General features: G+C 40.4%; 1 protein-coding gene and 1 long non-coding RNA gene across 2 annotated transcripts; both read right to left on the bottom strand.

The window, feature by feature from the left end:
- Positions 1 to 5565: 5565 nt before the first annotated feature.
- Positions 5566 to 7303, bottom strand: LOC127643204 (uncharacterized). Its single transcript, XM_052125836.1, has 4 exons — positions 6864 to 7303; positions 6415 to 6687; positions 5924 to 6073; positions 5566 to 5786 (listed from the first exon to the last, which is right to left on the bottom strand). Exons 1-4 carry the CDS (start codon positions 7022 to 7024, stop codon positions 5642 to 5644), a joined length of 729 nt encoding a protein of 242 aa, XP_051981796.1. The 5' UTR covers positions 7025 to 7303; the 3' UTR covers positions 5566 to 5641.
- Positions 7304 to 7431: 128 nt separating this feature from the next.
- On the bottom strand, positions 7432 to 8566 carry LOC127643310 (uncharacterized). Its single transcript, XR_007970479.1, has 3 exons — positions 8229 to 8566; positions 7994 to 8107; positions 7432 to 7556 (listed from the first exon to the last, which is right to left on the bottom strand). It is a non-coding gene; the product is annotated as an uncharacterized LOC127643310 (long non-coding RNA).
- Positions 8567 to 21057: the final 12491 nt, after the last annotated feature.

Genomic DNA, 21057 nt, shown 5'->3' with positions numbered 1-21057 from the left:
TCCCCATCTGTCTCTCATTTCGACGTTGTGTCGAAGATGCGACACCAGGGGTCCAATTTAAATCACGCCATGCGCTGAGCCGTGTACGTGTACTGCTGACACAGGAGCGGGCAGGTATTTTACGTGCCAAAGCTACCAGTTGTGCCAGGCTGCACATACCCTTCCCCAATGCCCCATAAAATTGTCAAAGCCTTCTGGTTCTTTCAGGAGCACGATCAGGAGGGCCGTCTTTAAGGAGAGGGCCCTGAGTCAGATTCTAGCGGCTCGAAGGGGGGTCTCTGAAGGCCCGAGAGGACCACTGAGAGATCCCAGAAGGCTTGTTTGCGATAGGCCAACGTAATGGAGTCCACTACCCAGTTGGAAAGCCACAGACACAGCAACGAAGGGGCTGGGCCTGCCTCCTCCCTGGGCAGCGCTTGCAGGTTGACTACCTGGTCCCTGAAGGGAGTGGTGGGAACCTTGGGCACGTAGCCCGGTCACGGTCTTAGGATCATGTGAGTGTCTGCCGGACTGAACTCCAGGCAGGGTTCGCTGACAGAGAACGCTTGCAGGGTCCCCGCCCCATTTGTTGGATGCGAGCACGATCAGGAGGGCCGTCTTTAAGGAGAGGGCCCTGAGTCCGATTCTAGCGGCTCTAAGGGGGGTCTCTGAAGGCCCAAGAGGACCACTGAGAGATCCCAGAAGGGGAACAGGCTCGGCGGGGAGGGTTTCAACCTCCGGGCGCCTCTTAGGAACCTGATAACTAAGTTACCCAAAGACTTGCAGTCTACTGTGTCGTGGTGGGCCGCGATAGCAGCTACATACACCTTCAAGGTGGAGGGGGACAGCCTCCCCTCCAACCTCTCCTGCAGGAATGAAAGCACTGACCTAACTGCGCAACTCTGTGGGTCCTCAGCCTGGGAAGAACACCAATTTGCGAACAAGTGCCACTTCAGGGCGTAAAGTTGCCTGGTAGAAGGGGCTCTGGCTTGGTTGATCTTGTCTACGACAGCAGGTGGTAGATCAGCTAGATCTTCCGCATCCCGTCCAGGGGCCAGACGTGGAGGTTCCAGAGGTCTCTGTGCAGATGCCACAGCGTGTCCCGTCCCTGAGAAATATGGTCCTTCCTCAGTGGGATTTGCCAGGTAGGGGCTGTCGCGAGGAGTACGAGATCCGAGAACCAAGTCTGAGTGGGCCAATAGGGAGCCACTAGAATGATTTGATCCCCGTCCTCCCTGACCTTGCACAGCACCTGTGCAAGCAGGCTCAATGGGGGAATTGCGTACTTAGCATGAGCACTAGTTGGTTTTCTCCGGGAGGCGAACAGATCTACCTGGGTCTTGCCGAACCGTTACCAAATCAGCTGTGAACCAATCTAGATGCCGGACGCAAGTTAGAATGTGTCTTTGCATGAGCATTTTGAACGGGAGTTTGTGCAAAGCCTGGTAGAAAACTCGCAAGTCCAAGATCGGTCGTAAGCCGCCGCCTTTCTTGGGTACGATGAAGTAAGGGCTGTAGAAACCCTTCTTCATCTTGGTTGGAGGGACAGGCTCTATCGCGTTCTTGAGTAAGAGAGTTGCGAATTCCGCGTGCAGGGATTTGGCATCTTCTCCGCGTACTGCGGTAAAGCGGACGGCGCCGAAGGGGAGGGGGCTGGCAAACTGAATTGCATAACCGAGTCAAATGGTGACGGATTGGGAAGCAAGAGCCATCTGGACATCTGGAATTGATTTTGTTGTATTCATTAGTCACCGGTGAACGCTTACCCAATCCTATTACTCAAATCAAATCAGGTTTTAACTCGTAATTTAAGATATTTAAAACAGTGGTTCCTGAATAATCAAACACTGAGATGAAAATATAATTTTTATTTCATCAATTTGAAGTTTGTCTGAAAAAATACATACATGGAGATTAAATGAAAAGTATGGTCAAGAGACCAATGCGAACATAAGGCCGTTTCGTTTTAGACAACATTTTGTGGTTGCTACATATTTCCTGTGTATTCTGTCATAGCTGTACCAATGCTGATGTGGGTAGTTCTCTGGAAAGATATTTTTATCTAAAAAGCTTGACTTCCAGGCAGCCTAAATTATGGTGCATGGAATATTAATCTTATTAGTGTGCATTTTAGTGTAAACATTGTGGAAATGTAATGCACTTCACTACAGATGTTTTAGGTTGCTATTGCAAGAGTATAAGTATAGTATATGGAGATAAAATTGCTTGCCATCCAGATTGTGATTGTTACAACACCACTAAAACCATTTAAAGGGGTCATGTCATCCATTTTTTATCATTATTTTCCTTGAGGTTCACTTGTATTGTTAGAACAGTTTTTGCACAAAAAACAGTCAAGTATTGTAATACATAAACTTTTTTCCACCCTGTCTCTGGCCCTCTGTTTGAAACACTCGGTGTTCTATGTGCTTCAGCTTTAAGACATGCCCACTATTATGTTAGGGATAATGTACAGACAGCCAATAGTTATCGCAAAATAAACCCAGACAGGGTGATCAGGATCCCGACGTGAAGTGGATGGGTTTATTTTGCAATAACAACCGGTTGCTATCCCACTTATAACAAGACTACAAACCAAATAAATATATACATGGACATGAAACACTGATTAGCATTAAAATCATTTACAGTAATTATGTGAGAAAAAATAAATCCCTGAACAGCTGGGAGTTTTAAACTCTAAAAATATTTTTAAAATAAAATCTTTCAACCATCTTTTAATGCACTTTGAATTCTGAAATTACATCAACATGTTAGTCTCTTTAAGACAAAGTCTTAGAGCTACTGCCCCCAGATGGCAAATTTTAGATCACCTTTTATTTTTTACACACCTGTATGTAAAGTCTGCTCCTGGTGAAAGTGATAGACATGTGATTATTTAATGAACAGTATTTAAAGGTGGCATTCAGATAAAGTATTGTATGATTTTGTTTCAGTTTTAATATCCATAAATGTGTCTGAAACGAAAGACATGGCATTTGTTTATATAATTGTTGTTGTGTAGTTTCTTCCTTATTTAGAGGGTTATTATGTCTCTTCCTGCAACTCAAATCAATCTAAATGAATGTGAGACAGGCTTTCTTAATAAGGTTTACAGACCTGCAGACTCCTATCAATGGTCCAGTCAGTTGTACACACACACGCGCACGGCATACAAGTGCAGCTCATATATTGAATGGGGAAAGAAAAAAATCCCCCAAAACGGTTGGTCAAGGTTATGAACAAAGAACATCTTTCAAATCAGCAGTGAAATCTGACAACACTGGTGTCATAAATTGGGCTGTTTTACCTCATGCTAAAAAATGCCATTGTCCTGGCTTGTACAGCTAATGAGCATGCGCGTTTTCTAAATGATTGACAGGCGATGTCTGTATCTTAAAGGTGATTGGCTCTTTTACCTGTTAGGCGGAATTTACACATGCACTCATGCACGCACGCACACGCGCACTTTAGATCATTTATAAACCTTTTTTGCTTTTTGTTTTTTTTGGTAGTAAGGCACTTACAAAGGAAGAAAATGGTGCCAGTTTTTGGAAGATTTAAAGGCCAAAATAAGGCATGCTTTTGTTAATGCACTTTTAAAAGCACATTATTTGAGCTATAAAAATTTCTAAATTGGCATTCACCATAATTTCTGTGGGTGGAACCAGTACATCAACAAAGTGTGTCTTCAGGTAAATGCTTCAGCTTTTATGTAGACTGTTTTTGGTTGTTTTTCCATCATCGGACATCATGAAAGTTTGTGGAATTCAGGAAGGAGACAAGTTTATTTCTTCTGCTGATTTGACAACAGTGCGGCCAAATACCCATGTAAACAAGGAAGTTACATTACCTTCCTTCTTTGTATCCTTGTGCATTGTGCCACAGTTACCAGGATTTTGTTATATAGTGAGCAGTTTTATCACACTGGAGTCATGTTAACACACAAGTCAAGTATCTAAACAGTTTGTATTTTTAACGTTATGTAATGGTCTATTGAAGGGCCATGATTTTTTCAAATGAGTGATTAGTCGAAATATTTGTTGTGTTAATTGACATTGACACATGTGCACTGAGTCTATAGAGCTTATCTTGCAGTGAACCCAGAACATTCCTCCAATTGCTATACTTCACATCATATATATACCACAGAAATACTAATAATACCACAAAAATACTAATAATGTTTGCTGTACTAAAATACTAAAACATGTTTCACTGTATTTGCAGAGGTAAGTTAAACAAGCTCTGATAAACATTGGTAGCCTGCACATCAGTTAGATGTTTAGATACACAGATGGCTCTGTGTAACCAACAATCTTTCTAAACCTGTAGAAGAAAGATATTTTTGTGGAGGGAAAAACAAATGGTTTGGACACTTTTTGAAATTGTAAAATGTGAAAATACCTCACATAATCCTTCTGAACATCAAGTAAGCATTGTGGGGCATTTTTATACTGGGACCAAGTAAGCTAGTCTCTTCAGTGGTGGATAGTTTGTCTCTCTTAGAACTTGTTTTTGAGTTGAGCAAATCAATAGCACCCATGAAGAGCATGTATGTCCTCACAATCAATTGTCCACTTCCAGGTAGGACGTTATGCATTTGTCCCAGCAATTTAACCCTATTTCTGAGAAACAGAATAGCCATTTTCTCAAACTACTTCACTGTACAGATATGCTGTAGCTAAGATTCATCATCATCATTATCTTCTTCTTTTAAATTTATTAGCGGTTGACAATCAGCTTAAAGGTGCATGTCTGCCACCTACTGGACTGGAGTGTGGAGCATTGTGGATGGGAAGACAAAAAACTCAAACAAAATCCTGTAAGACCAGTTATTTTTAAATACTTCAGTTCATTATAAACTTCAAATTGTTTGGGGGCACTATTCAATGTAGTTTTAAGTAACACATTATTTGCAAAGTTTTTCCAACCAATTCCAACCAGTTATTGAATTCAATATAGGTGACGACTCCTTAACTCCCCATCCCACATTTTCTGCATTTCTTAATCACTGCCCCTCTAATTATTCCTTTAATTTTGCTACATTTATATCTATATTTATAAGACCTAATGCATTCTTGGCCAGATGATTGCTTCCTCATTGCCCTCTACCCCAATATGTGCCGGTACCCTTAAGAATGAAACGATTAATCTATATTGTCTCATTCTAAACGTACTCTGTATAATCTCATACAAAACATCTTGCCTTGATGTTGATTTACCACTTAACATACTTAAGATTCATCTCAAAAGATCCTCCCATCTTCAGGTGCTTATTTCCTGCTAATCCTCCATTTGCTAAATCTTCCAAAAAGTGGATTTAAGTGTTGGCTACTTGTTTTAAACTGTTGAATGTATTAATGTAACCTGACAATACCAGATCATACTGACCTTTCAAACTGCCTTGCCATGTGTAAAAATCATATAAACTGTCTGAGAGGTTCAGTTCTAGTGTCTAGTGTTCAAGTGTTGTTTTCTTAAACTGAATTTCCCTTGAAGAGTCACTGTATATTACATACATTATATACATATATATATATATATATATATATATATATATATATATATATAACATCATCCCAAAGTTCAAGATCGGGCAAAATCCTTTCAACAAAAATGTCATTGTGGTTCCACACAACAAAATCACAGTACTCAGCGTCTACAATGTGAAGCTGTCCCTGAACTTGGTAGTAGTAGTCATGAGTCCGGTCCAGCATGACATTATCCCCATCATTGATGAGGCAGAAGCCCTTTTCCCCAGCACACAAGCGCAGATTGGCTTCATCTTGGTGAGAGTGTGGACACTAAAATCACAGAGAGAAGGACACGTGAACAATAGATTAACAAATATATTTTCTGCATTTTTGCTCAGTTTAGGACTTGAGACACGACTCAGACTCGAGATTTAGGGACTTTACTACAACAGAGACTGTAATATTACCTTAATCTCGCAGATGCCAGTTCCGTGACAGTCACAAGCAACAATCCCATCAGGGGAGGACCACTGTCCATACAGGAGAAGCCTGCATGCTCCCGACCCATCAGCTTCTCATAGACTCCTCTGGCTTGTGCTTCATGTTTGCATCCATAACTGTACACAGTACACATGCAAAACATGAAAAGGAAATGATTACTTAGTATTGGATGTGTAGAGCCAGTTCAGTGATTTAAATGCCAATACCCTAACCCCTATACTTAGTTCTACTCCTGCATAACCATAGTCTTATAACCCTATAACTAATAACTAATAACTAACGTGCACCAAAGCAATGTGTTACTATACATTTCATTTAATATTCCACCAGTAAGATACATTTACTTAATAGACAAGCTTCTTTTTTAACCAAATTATACTCTCTGTTGTCAGTGTTTCTTTTTCTGGACATAAACACTGTTTACACACGGCCTTACCCTAATTCAAACCCTAAATACCTTGTAGCGGCTGTGGTGAACCTATATGCTTCTGGGTAGCATATGGCCTTGATCAAGCTCTTGGATGGTTGCTGGGGGTTGGTCTTAATAGCTTGTTTCAACTTGGAAGCAGTTATGCGTCCAGCTCTTTGCCTAAACCAAATCCTGCTTGCACTCTGACTTCGAGTTGCCCTCTCTACAGCCTGGACCTGGGACATGATGAGCTCTTCTAGCTGGAATACCTGGCATAGCTCTCCAAGCTCTTTGGGGGGTAGCTGCAGAGTCTCTGGTGTTCTGTATTCAAGAACAGTTTTAGGAAGCATACTAGAGTTGGGGATGAATTCTTTGTAGTAAGGCTCCCTAGCCATCAGTGCTGCACTCCTTAGACAGTTTTTGCTTAAAGTCTAAAAAAAACTAGCATATGTTTCTGACCCTCTCTTCACTCTTGGGCATGAAAGTGATTTCCCAACCTGGTTTTCAGTTGTCCTGCCATCAACAGAACGGTCAAGCTTTTTTTTTTTTTGGCTTTACCACAGGAGAAGTCGATCAGAGCTACTGGAGCAGCAGGAATCTGAAAATAAGTTAACACAAAGAAGATCATTAAGTCCACATTTCTGTGGTCCATAACCATAACATATCTATATGCAGTATAAATCTGGCGTTTATCCTATGGCTGTGAGCAAAACAGGTAAGGCTATCATCACAGGATTGAGATGCCAAACTGTGTTTATGTGGGTCTTTGCTGTCTTAGCTTCTCTTTGTCCAACAGGGAAATTGTGACTGACCACATTGTCACAAGCTACACATATTAAGGCAGAATATATAATAGAAATAATTTAATAATCCCCAACATTAGGTATGATGGAATATAATGAAAATCCCCTAAAAGAAGATGAAATGTAGACGAAGACAAGCAATCTGCCTGATGAAGTAACCAGAGCAAAGACGTAACCAAAGGGGCACAATATAAACATTAATTTAACATCATAATTTAGCCTACAGTTACACAGTGTCCAAAAAATACAGTGTCACCTTACCTTTTTACATGTGATGGCATCAGCCACTTGCACTGCTCTGTTGTGCAGGAAGCTGTATCTCGCATCTTTACCCCAACTTCAATGGAAAAAATAACTGCCCCTACATGAGAACACGATTCTGATAGTCTGTGAATAGAATACAATATGATTATTTTTATTTATTTTTACCTCAAATGCAATCTACACCAGGGGAAAAGTGCAATCTATATCAGCCCATTTTGATGATGTGCGATATAGCCCAGAGCGTTCAAATCAGAGGCTAAAATCCGGCTAGGAAAATGCATGTTATTTCCAAATTATGACATTATTTGATGTAAAAACGATACTATCATTATAAGGGCACCCCAGGCAACATTATAAAATAATAAAACAATCCAGTTCATGACCCTGGATTGTTTTATTATTTTATAATGTTGGAGAGACCCCTTTAAAGCTCTCTCCAGTATGCTAGCAGTGTGTGTGTGTGTGTGTGTGTGTGTGTGTGTGTGTGTGTGTGTGTGTGTGTGTGGAGAGAGAAAGATATATGGTAACGTTAAACATCCTAGCCTACATAAATTACTTACCCTGCCATGCAATTGCAATGAGCTGCAATGAGCTGCAATGACTTCTCCATCCTCCTTCGCAATAATCCAGGTCGTCTTCAGAGATGTTTCGCCTGATCTCTGAGAGTGGTTTACCTTGAAACATAAACGATTGTCAGTCTAACGTCGTCGTTAAGATGTGTTGCATGTTTATTGACATTATAGCCGTTACTGCTAGCATCTTAACACATAAAACAATATAAGAACAAACACTCACCCTAGCGAAGACCAAACGATGATCATCGTGGAGCCGTTTGGTACCGAGGTTGTGGACCCACAAAAAAAGTTGTACGCCTCCAGACTTTTATATGCCTTCATTTGCTGTCTGGTGTAGTACGATGTCTGAAGGACCAGATAGTTGGTGATGTCAACAGCCTCCACTGTCGGCAAATCTTCAAGTTCGACCGAAAACTCACTCATCTTCATGAGGAACGGGTCACGTCCAACATATGCGTTTACTAACTCCTTGTATCTATTTCTTGAAACTGGTTCTAAATTCGTACAATACGGACACTCCGCAACGGTTTCCTCCATATACGTATTCTCCATGTTTACTTCCTGCCCTCCATCTGAAATCGCTCCGCCTTCGCGCGTCATCATAATCACGTGACTGAAACCCAAGAATTGGAGGAGTGGCTTTGTAATAGCTGGATAATCCAATCTCCCACTCGATCTAGTGACCACTTAATACAAAGTCATTATTACCAAAACAAACATTTACAGAATCTTAAGTACAAAGACAGAACATCAATAAATCAGAATAAAACACACAATTGTTGTAGCGCCCCTAGTGTTCATTTTTCCTGGAAACTGCAGGGAATTGTACCTGAAGACACATTTAACAAGCTTGGCAAAAATTTATATAAAGTCATGTTTTCACTATAAGAACAGGTTGCATAAAACTTACCATAATCAATTTCTTGATTCATTACCCTTGGAAACAATGTATCCAAGTGGAATATCCAAATAGTTTCCCTAGAATTACGATGTATATCAATATCAATACCAGGCAAGAGTATTCTTTACAGAATGGCATTGTTGGTGGGACCTTAAATGTTTTAGCTAAGTCTGGATCTGATTTTATAATATACCAATGTTTATGTATTATACTATGAAGTTCTGGGCTTTGGGGAGTATAGGTGGTAATAAATTGAACTGGAGGACTCTTTGTAGGAAATTTGATCTTGAGGTGTTAAGCAGCTGTTCCTTATGTATTTCTTTTTCTCTTCAGTTCTATCTAGCCAGCTATTATTATAATCCTTCTCTCTAAATTTTGCAAATGTTACTTCTAACAATAAAGTAATCCTCAGTTGAACAAATGTGCTTTATTCTGTGTAACTTTCTCACTGGAAGGCTTTCCTTAAGAGGAGGTGGATGACAGCTGTGGGCATGCAGAAAATTATATCTGATATTTTCTTAAAAATATCAGTGCACAATGAATTTCATAACTTAGTAACATCCAAAAAGTCCAAAGCGTCTCCACTAAAAGCATTGTAAATTGTAAATGTTCAGTTACAGAATTAAAATACTTTTGAAAGTAGTGCAGGGATTCTAAATCTCCTTGAAACAATACAAAAATGTCATCAATATAACGATTGGACTTCAATAATTAGTAAAAAAAAAAAAAAAAGGGGGTTATAAGCTCTGTCTAAAATTCTGTCAAGATGTAAATTTGCAAAGTTAGTAGCCACTAGAATACACATTCATTGTACAATTTAAAGTAGTTCTTAGTGAGGACCAGTCTCATCAGTGTAGCTAGAAAGGATGGAGGAGGTGTCAGGTCGGATCTCAAATCCAAAAGAATTTACAAAATGTTCGATGCCAACTTCAAGTGTATAAACAATCATTGTTCTGGTATCAAAACACTATTAAACAGTCTCAGGAAATACCCAGTGTCCTTTAAATATGATGGAAGAGCTGAAAACAAAGGTGGGTAAAGATCCAACTGTGTTCTCCAGATTTTGTGAATTCTAGGTAATATATAAAAAAGTGGAACCCTTGGATGTTTGACAAAGAAAAGCAGAAGTGGGCTTCTCAATAAAATCTATGTTGACAGCATCTTCCAATGTCTCCTTTATCAATCTATTGAGGGAACTTCTGGATCAGAGGCTACGGAGATGTAAATCTTATCATCCATCAATTGTCTCTTACTGTCTGCTTGATAGTTTTCTGTGTTCATTATGACAATCGCTCCACCTTTGTCTGCCTGCTTAATCGTTATAGTGGAATCTGACTTCATTGATTTTAAAGCCTTTTTTCTTCTTTTTTCTTTATCTTTCTCATACCACAGTTTGACTTCATCCTCAACCAGATGGCAGTATGTCTCCACAGAATTAATGCTGTGTTTTGGTGGAGTGAACATACTCTTGGGTTTAAAGTGAACCTTTTCAGATGGAGGCAGGGATTCACTAACTGATGAGAAAACATATTAAAAAAAATAAATAAATAAATAAATAAAAATTAAAAAAATATATATATATATATAATAATCTCTGGAAGTCAATAGATATTTGAAATTCATCAATCTGAACTGTTGGTACAAAAGACAGGCCATGATTCAAAAGTAAAATCTCATTTGGTTGTAATTGTCTTTTTGAGAGATTTACTACTTGACTTGTCTGTTGTTGGATATGCGTGGTTCTCTTCTTACCTCATCTTTTTTGCCTTGATCCTGATTGATGGTCACATTTTTGTTAGGGGGCCATTCCTTAAAGAAGTTGTCCTGTTGTCCCTAATTTGTTACACAGGCCTATACTGAGGCCTATGATCATTGTTATATCTCAATGGCATGGAATTGGAGGAGAGTGAGTCAGAGGAATTTTCCCGCCTATGCCAGTAGTTATTTTGAAAGCGATTCCCTCTTGGTTTAGGTTTAAATTCGACGTGAGGAACAGAGGTAGCAGACACCTCAGTTTAGGCCTTCCAGGAGTATACAAACCCCTCAGTGTAATCATGTTGGTCTTTCTAAAACCTGTCTTGCTTTTTTGCCTGTAGTGCACCATAATTCTGTGAAGCTTTCTCTTTAAGTTTTTCAAAGTGGCAGAAAAAAAGATGATTTTCCAATTTCTCAGCCAGTTCATTTTCAATCCTGTCAAGGTTGGTTTTCAGGACAGTTTCCTTCTTCTGCAAATAGGTAATTGTGGCAGCCATCAATGCAAAGAACCATCGTTACAGGATTTCAGTCCAGATCATTATTAACTCATCATCATCTGTTCCAAAAATTGGTGCCTTTTGGATGTGTAAACCTCCAGGGATAATTTTTACTATCAAGCAGTGTAAGAGACAACTGATGAATGATGAGTTTTACATCTCCTTAGCCTCTGATCCAATTGTTGCCCTCGATAGATTGATAAAGGAGACATTGGAAGATGCGGTCAACAATAATTTTATTGACAAGCCCACTTCTTCTTTTCTTTATGTCCAGCGTCTTAGGCTTAAACTTTTTTTACATTACCTAAAATTCACAAAAATCTGCAGAACCCAGATGGAAGACCCATAGTTTCAGGAATTGGAAGCATTACAGAAAAGTTCTTCCACTGTGTTGACCATTATCTTTTACCTTGTGATATCGATATATATCTTAAGTCTTGGGGACATTTCGAGGTATTCCACTTGGATACATTGTTTCCAAGGGGAATGAATCAAGAAATTGATAATGGTATGTTTTATTGATCATCTGTCTTTGTACATAAGATTCTGTATATGGTTTGGTGTGGGACTGTGGATTATCCATCTATTACAAAGCCACTCCTCCAATTAGAGGGACACACCTCTTTGTAATTGGTAAAGTATTTTAAATGTTTTTGTTCAAGGTCTACTTGATGTCTGATGAAGGCCCTGAGGGTGGCCAAAACGTCATGTATGTTTAAACAAATGAAGTTGTAGCTTTAATTTTGCTTAAAAAGTGAGTGTTGCACCTCCTTCTTTTTAAAGTATGGCATTTAGATTTTTGTTTGCACCTCCTCTTTAGTTGGTTGATGACTTTTTCAAAGTTTTTGTGGATTCATTTGATATTGAAAAAAAAGATTATTAATAATTTTGAGATGTTCTAATGTTGCTATCACTGAATGTCAAAAGAAATAGTACAGGCCATACATTAAAATTCAAGAGAAATGTCAACTGCAGATGTTAAGTGCATGCAACAGTGATGTATGTTTTTGGTTTGCTGAGAGTCTTAAAATGGAGTCTCTCAGCAAGAACATACCAGAACATACTTCCAGAAGTATACCATTAAAATGTGAACGTGACTGTCTTCAGATTTGTTCAGTAATCAAATTGTTTGAATATCCTGGCTACCCCCTGTGGTGTGTATATGAGGTGCACAAGAAATGGGGCAAATGGTAGCAAATCGTTTTTTTAATAGCAGCGCTGTGGAGACAGTTGACAGCTTATAATGAATTTTTATTTTTTATTTGACACATTATCTATCTCCAAGCACCCCTGATGTGCAAGAAGAGAAAGACAGTGTTTGTATCCACAAATGATCTATCTTTTTAATCACAATCAATACATTAACAACAGTGGTGTGGCAAAGCAAACAAGTGCAACAATTCCACTGAGCAAACATTTCACATGCTTTTTTCATTTAGTCTTTCTTGTTTTTAAATGGTTATTTTTAATAATTGGAGGAGAGTCTCCCTTGTTCTCCATAAAACCATGACCCCACCTAATAGCATGTTATTTAGATCTCTTTCTCTGTTTTTCTCTTTCTCTCACATGTGTGTGTCTGTGTGTTTGCAAATAAATATAGGCAGTTTTGAAAATGCAGATGCAGCAGTTCTTAAGGGGATGAGAAATGTAATTTCTCACTTTGTGTAGCACAGTGAGGGTGTTGGATATGCACACATACACTAATACACACACCAATACAGTGAAAGAAAGGCAGAAAAAAAATACATTTAAATGCTATGGGCTGCAAATGTGGATAACCGATTGATACAAATGTCTATTAGCAACATAATTGAGAACAGTGAGAACAGTTCATCTTAATTAAGATTGGTGACTTGCTCCCTGCAGAAGGCAAAGGCCAGCACTGTCCCTCAAACTCACCAATTTCAATGTTAAAGAACCCATTTAATTATCACCAGGCATACATTTCTTAAAGTGTCCTGTGGTGCTGCCCATCAGTTTAGAGATGCTTTCAGAGTGAGAAAGCTGCTGTTGCCTCTTATATTTGAAATGCTTCTACAAATGGTGGTTAATGATGTTGACTTTCAAAAAGCCTCATCTGTGGTATACAGCCCAGCATATTTATGTCTGTGCACATTTGTGTGTCAAAGAGAGTGACTGAAGCAGTCATATAAGTTATTTCCAACCTGGTCGCATGACAAGTCATAATAATTAGTATGAGATGCCGGAATCAGAGGAAATTTTACGAGTTGGCTTGAACAAAAACCTATGACTTTTAATCCCTATGCCAACTCTAAACCTAACTCAAACTCTGAACCTAAACCATGATTTTAATAGGAAAATCACTGTTGTATACCATGGAAGAAAACATTAGGGTTTTAAATGAGCATTCTTACAAATTTTCTGTGGTTATTGACATACATATTCCATATAAACATTTTGTAATATGCTGTTCTATTAGACATATAAATGGATTTCTCAATAGAAGTTGAGAGGAACATGTTTATCTAATCTTGTCCTGCTTTGCTTAAGTTATATAAACAACTACTTACACCGCACCAGCACAATTTTAGTACAGGTACAATTACAGGGAGGATTTGGAGCTCAAGCCCCATCTAATACTAAAAGCAAGACAGACCTTGTTAGCGGAGACAGGAAATGATGGGGAGAAGACTGGGAGGGTGGGATTGGAAAATATCACAAGCTGGATTCAACCACAGGTTGCCTGCACAAAAGAACAGCTGCATGGATGCTAATCTCCATGCGACTTGTCCAACATTGAATTGAGCTTTTTTTGTATATGTTTCTGCTTCCTCTAGTAGTCTATTAGCTTCAGTGGCAGTGGCTATTTATACCTGGTGCAAATAGTCATTCCATTACCTGTTACCTTTGTCACACAAGATTTTAGGAAGTCATTTAATGGAGAAAGAAGACAAATCAGTGCATATCTAAAATCTGGAAACTGATGTGTGGTTTAGTGTGACACTTGGCCAATGACAGATCTTATATGGATGATTTTTGAGCTCTTCTTGTTTATTACTGAATCATCTTTGTGGATTTTGTTATCTGTTATGCTCACAGTACATAACACAGATACACACATCATCTTCAACATGTCTTTATTAAAGCCAGCTGCTTTCTGATATAGTTTTCCTCAAAATTTTGTTTATTTAAATAGATGTAAATGAGATTGATTTATCAGCACTTTGGTCAGATCCAGCCAAATAATTAGCATTAATCAGAGCTCCCAAGCAATTAAGGTGTCAATGTTCAGTATGACTCAGTGTGGGTGTATACATGTGTGTGTTTGCATGAGCAAGATAACAGAACACAATAAACCATTTTGTAATTCATGGACTTTTCCCAAAATACCACTAACTGAGAGATGGCAGCTGGTGGACAGACAAGATGTTGACTTGGTGGGTGGGTAAAGATTGTTCTATCGATTGATCTGTCTGTCTGTCTACTTTTCATTCACTCTCAAATAAATTTAAACGTAAATAGATTGTTGACCTGTTTTCCTATGTTAATTGAGATTAAATATGTGTTAAATGCATAATATTTTCCCACATTAAATTTGTCAATGCTCATTGGTCCCGTTTATTCATGAGAGTATCTGATTCATCTCTAATGCCATAATTCATTAATTTTGTCCTCTTTCATTCCAAATGAAGAGCTCTTTTACATGTGACTGTTTCATTCACATTCATGTATGCTTCTCCAGCAATTATCACACAATGAAGTACTTAGTGCAACCGGCTCTGGTTTAGGCCTTGCCAGGCCCATAGTGATCAGCTGAATGGGTCAAGTGCAGCAAATGTGCGTACGGTTGCTATGGCAGTTTTTTTAAGAGGTAACTCTAGGATTGGATGGAAAAGAAGGAAAGATAACAATAAAGAAAGTTCCAGTAAGATGAAACTGATGCAAATGGTACTGCCAGGAATGAGTAGGTGGTAAAGAGGAGAGTGGGAGAGGCAGAAAAATAGTAAGAGATGAAGATATATAAAGAGGGAATGTGTGTGACTCTCAATGACTTGTTGAAGTGAGCCTAATTAATCTCTTAGTAGCTCTCATCTTTCCCCCAGATGCCCCAGGGACACAATGTTCCCAGTGTGCACATGTATATGTGGGTGTAAGAGAGTGCATGTTTTTTGGTTCAAGGATCATCCTAAAGACTGTCTGAGCAGAAATGCACTGTGCCTAGAATATCAAAGCACACGCGCCCCATGTTGGTGGTAATTTCAGACTAGAAGATGCATATGTGTGTGTTTGTACTGTATGTGACAGGTTGTGTACTTGCACGTGTAATACGTGAGAAGGATCGCAATCGAATGTTTACATGCAAGTGTTTATGAGACTGACTGTGTATGTATTTAGCAAAAACCTCTAATACAGAGACTATTCCTGTATATCTGTGTACAGTAGGTTTAGTGCTCTAATGTACCATTCCAGATTCAAGCTGGAAGTATATGACTCATTCAACACTGAGTCAACAAGAAGACTACATTTGATAATTTTTTATGTCTAAACGATCCACCCAAAAAACAAAGACCCTTATGAAAATCAACAGCACAAATCAAACACACTGAGTGTTACAATTTATGTAAAACTGGGTTTACAAAGAGTTTATTCAGCAATTTGTTTTGCTTGTGTTTTATGAAAGAGGCCCATATAGTGTTTAAATGTAAATGTTAGGTTTGTACTTTCCTGCCATCTCTTTGACAGTCTTCTGGCATCCATCATAGCATTTTTGTTGATTTCAAGGCAAAGTGCTTTTCAATTCATCAGAGTCATACATTATCAGCTGATCAGACCCAATCACCCATTGGCGTATCCAAGGCAGCCCTCGATTAAATGCATGTTTTTTCCCCCAGCAACCCTCCATTCCTTTGTGCTATTTTGGCAGCCCTAAAAAAATAAGGCTTCTGATTGTTGGTAAAAGCATGTAGCACGTGAAGCCAAATTTGACCAGGATGCACTGTATTATTGTAAAAATATTATTGTGATACTACAATAAGAAACCTGATGGAATTTAAATGACATCATCATTGTGCAATAAACCACAATGATATTACCTTACAATAATAACTTGCATGCACATTATCTTTTCCCTGCCATTATAGCATGCAACGCACACAATGCTCACATTCACATCCACAGTCATCACCCTTGATAATCTAGCACACACATCTTTAATCCACTTTCAGTCTCTCCCATCGCACATTACATTAGTCTTCCTGACAATCACCAAAATCATATTTTCTGTTGTTTCATTCATTGCAGTGGCAAGTGGAGAAGAGAGAGTACGAGAGGTGCCCACCCTCTCTTTGTCATATTTCTTCCTGTCATGTTGTCTTAGAGAAATCAACATGCTGCTTCCCAGCCAAGTTCTACACACACACACGCACCACACATTCTCCTTCAGTGAGTGAAATGTACACAGCATTACCATCTGGACAACAAAGCCCACATGAAAAGACTGGACATCATCTATCTCTCTAAGATCAATTCAATTAAATTCAAGTTGCTTTATTGGCATGACAAAAGTACATTTTGTATTGCCAAAGCATTTAAAAACAACATAGAAATAGTTAAGAACAGTTGACCAATTGAATTAGGATTTGAACAAGCAATATAACAGGAAAAACATAAAAAATCATAAAAGTAAAACAGATAATAAAAAATTATTATGATCCAATTATGAAACAAGTTAACTTTAACTAATGAACTATATAAACTGAATTAAACAGTATGTACATTCATGTGTAATGAGGGCTTTGCATTGTGAGTGTGTGTGTGTGTGCGTGTGTGTGGAGGGGGGTTAAAGAGCCCATAATATGCAAATTTACAGTTTCATAATTTTATTTGGGGGGTCTACTAGAATAGGTTCACATGCTTTAATGTTCAAAAAACACATTATTTTTCTCATAATGTACATTTCTTTTCCCCTCTCTTCATCCTCTGGCTCAAACACTCTGATTTAACTCCTGTCTCTTTAAATCCCTCCTTTCCGAAAAGCCCAGTCTGCTCTGATTGGTCAGTTGGCCTAGTCTGTTGTGATTGGTAAAAAGCATAGAGCATGTGTCGGATATGTAACGCCCATTACCATAAACGAGTTTTAGCTCCCAAGTCTTCCTGAGCAGCTGTAAACACTACTGTACCTATGGTAACAGTGGCGTCGGTAAGTTAGCGGTGGACTACCAATAGTGGCCGTAATATTACAGCTTGTAATGTTGTACAAACTGTAACACAGTTTTAGGTAAAAGCCGGCCCACAGCTGAGTAGTAAACCCTAACCAAAACAATAACATTACATAGCAAGTTAACCGAGCAATACCGTGAATTGCAGTTGTAAAATTACTGTTTGTAAAAATAAATCCATCTCCACACTTGATCACTATTCATGATAGTAAGAACGACAAACAATCTGCATAATTCTACACAATTGTAGGTAAACGTGGCCCCGTAGCTTATTAGCACACTATTTAAACACAATAACATTAGCCAGCAGGATAGCAGATGCCTACAGCTGTGCACAGGGTGTACACCATAACTACAACACAAAACTCAGCTTTTGAACACTCGGTAGCAGATAAATCCACAAATAATCAAACAAACTTACAGGTTGTGATCCTGAATCGCAAGACTGTCCCAACAAAGTGGGAACTGCACCATCTTTCAGGAGTAACCATCTTGAAAATCGGGTATTGGTTATGGTTGTACTGCTGAGGAATAGTGGTAAAAATTAATTTCAATTGATCCTTCAATTCATCTACATTTGGAAGTCCAAACAAAGAGGTTTTGCTTTCGGAGTGAATAAAACAGCGTCTTCTCAACATGGCGACAACACTAACCCATCTCATCCTGGCCTCGGCTATAACTACCTTTGTTTGAGGGCAGACCAAATTAGCCCTTATGCAGGCATTGAGCAAATGTGTTGCATAGTGACATAAATACCTTACGGAAGACATGGCTGGACTACAATCCAATCGTTTCTTTTAGTTCTTGAGCAGTGTTGTCTGTGTGAGAGAATTACTCCCTTTTGCGTGGACATTGTGCTTTGTAACTTTGTAGACCTTTTACATGCATAAACAGCTATATTACACACTAAAGGAAAGATAAAATCCCAAAAAGCATAATAGGGCTTCTTTCATAACACATTTATAAAATGCTAATTTCTTAGTTGTGGTTGTCCCACAGGAGATGGCAGGATGCTACAAATCTTGCAGCTATATTTGCACATTCTGCTTTTTCGCAGAGAATAAACGGAAGTTTTTCAGTTGGGGTGTATTATTAAATTGGGGAAATATTTTGTTAATTTTGGGATAAAAGTGGTTTCTGATGATTTCATATTTTGAGCATTCCGTGAGGTAGTGCAGCTCTGTCACTCTCGCTCTCTCTCTCTCCTGCATACCAAATATACATAGTGTAACTTTGCATGGAACAGACGTTTTACAGTTTTATAATTAAGTTTGTTTGGCTGAGGTGTAGACTCAAGTATAGTTTTAAAGGTTTCCATCTGATCAAATGTCTTTGCCATTACTCGACTAAGACATCAATGTCAAGTAAATCAAGGGCAGCTGGCTTGTTTAAAAGCTCTCTCTTTCTCTCTGTATTTTTCTGTTTTCCTTTTTCTCTCATTCAATATTGCTGTTACTGTTTAATGATGGTCAATATCATCAAAGCTTTACTGACAGGACTGAAATCATTACACTATTGCTAAGTCATGCAAGTACTTACATAGTACACAAGTATGAAATATAACAGAGTCGAGCAAAATAATTACAATAAATAGATTTAAAAACATCCATGAATGCATAATGTACATTTTGACTGATTAAAAGAACATTTTCACATTTACATGAATTTAGGCAGATTTCAGTTGCCTGGTCAATAAAGGGGATGACTGTCTGGTCACATAATCCAATTGCTTGCAGATATTTTAGGACTAAAATGAAATGTTCATCTATTCACATGTCCTCATGAAGCATATGTTTGGCGCATAGGACATCCTCTGCGGCAGTCGCGCCACTGGGGTTGATACATATGAGACAGCTTCAGCACTGGCCCCAGACTCAAGTCACGAGACGAGCATGGCGCCGTGGCATGCACCGTGTGATCATCACCCCCGCCTGCCGCCAAACTTCAAAACCCTGGACAGACCTCTGCTTTCTGCGGACATGAGTCCCCTAGCAGCAGGTGTCCCGACACATCCTGGTCACGACCGTCGCCTCCAAATTGGGTCCGGGCACCGTGGGCCGTTGGAAGGGGGCCCCGCTGCGCAGGCACATCAATTGCCTAGAGTTGTTGACTGTTTTCTTTGCCCTGCAGAAGTTTTTCCCGTTAGTTCGACACAAACATGTCCTAATCAGGTCAGACAGCACCACCGCGGTAGCGTACATAAATCGCTAATGCAGCGTACGCTCCCGCCACATGTCACGACTCACCCATCGTCTCCTCCTTTGGAGCCAGCTGCGACTCAGGTCGCTGCATCCCACTCACATCCCCGGCAACCTCAATGTGATAGCGGACGCGCTGTCACGACAACTCTTGCCCAGCGGAGAGTGGAGGCTTCACCCCCAGTCCATCCAGCTGATTTGGGAATGGTTCGGCAAGGCCCAGGTAGACCTGTTTGCCTCCCAACAGACCTCCCACTGCCCACTCTGGTATGCCCGAACAGAGGCTCCCCTCGGGGCAGACTCACTGGCACACAGCTGGCCTGTGGGGCTGCGCAAGTACGCATTTCCCCCAGTGAGCCTTCTTGCACAGGTGCTGTGCAAGGTCAGGGAGGACGAGGAACAAGTCACACTACTGGCTCCCTATTTGCCCACCCGGGCCTGGTTCTCGGACCTCGTACTCCTTGCGACAACCCCTCCCTGGCAAATTCCCCTGAGGAAAGACCTTCTTTCTCAGGGACAGGACACGCTCTGGCATCCGCACCCAGACCTTTGGAACCTCCGCGTCTGGCCCCTGGATGGGACGCGGAAGATCTAGCTGGTCTACCACCTACCGTCGTAAACACGTTCAACAAAGCCAGAGCCCCTTCTACCAGGCATCTTTACGCCCTGAAGTGGCGCTTGGTCACAAATTGGTGTTCTTCCCGGGCCGAAGACCCACAGAGATGCGCAGTTAGGTCAGTGCTCTTATTTCTGCATGAGAGGCTGGAGGGGAGGCTGTCCCCTTCACCCCTAAAGGTGTATGTCGCTGCCATCGTGGCCCACCACAACGCAGTAGATGGCAAGTCTTTGGGTAAACACAACTTAATCATCAGGTTCCTAAGACGAGCCCAGAGGTTGAATCCCTCCCAGCCAAGCCTGTTCCACTCCTGGGGTCTCTCGGTGGTCCTCGCGGGCCTCCAGAGACCTACCTTCGAGCCGCTAGAATCAGTTGGACTCAGGGCCCTCTCTCTTAAGAATGCCCTGCTGATCGCGCTCACCTCCATCAAGAGGGTCGGGGACCTGCAAGCGTTCTCTGTTAGCGACACTTGCTTGGAGTTCAGTCCGGCAGACACATATGTGATCCTAAGACCGCGACCGGGCTACGTGCCCTAGGTTCCTACCAGGCCCTCTTAGAGACCAGGTAGGGAACCTGCAAGCGCTGCCCCGGGAGGAGGCAGACCCAGCCCCTTCGTTGCTTTGTGCAGTACGTGCTTTGCGTACCTATTTGGACCGCACGCAGAGCTTTAGATGTTCTGAACAGCTCTTGGTCTGCTTTGGCGGACAGCGGAAAGGGAACGCTGTCTCCAAACAGAGGCTTTCCCACTGGGTCGTGGATGCCATTTCATTGACCTATCACACCCAGGCCGTGCCCCCCCCACTTTTGCGGGTCCGAGCACGCTCAACAAGGAGTGTTGCGTCCTCTTGGGCACCGGACAGGGGCACCTCCCTAGCAGACATATGTAGAGCAGCGGGTTGTGAA

Source organism: Xyrauchen texanus, chromosome 4, assembly GCF_025860055.1.
Source record: "Xyrauchen texanus isolate HMW12.3.18 chromosome 4, RBS_HiC_50CHRs, whole genome shotgun sequence".
NCBI classification, from domain to species: Eukaryota; Metazoa; Chordata; class Actinopteri; order Cypriniformes; family Catostomidae; genus Xyrauchen; species Xyrauchen texanus.
The sequence above is the reverse complement of the archived record's forward strand: the minus strand, read 5'-3'. Positions and strand labels throughout refer to the sequence as shown.

Bases quoted from the DNA above. Each gene is read 5' to 3' on its own strand.
- LOC127643204 (XM_052125836.1), bottom strand. From the start codon at position 7,024: ATGGTTATGGACCACAGAAATGTGGACTTAATGATCTTCTTTGTGTTA. The intron at 6,688-6,863 runs GTTGGGAAATCA...TCTTGAATACAG, and splicing joins GCAGGACAACTGAAAACCAG to AACACCAGAGACTCTGCAGC. The intron at 5,787-5,923 runs GTAATATTACAG...CTGTGATTTTAG, and splicing joins CTGGCATCTGCGAGATTAAG to TGTCCACACTCTCACCAAGA.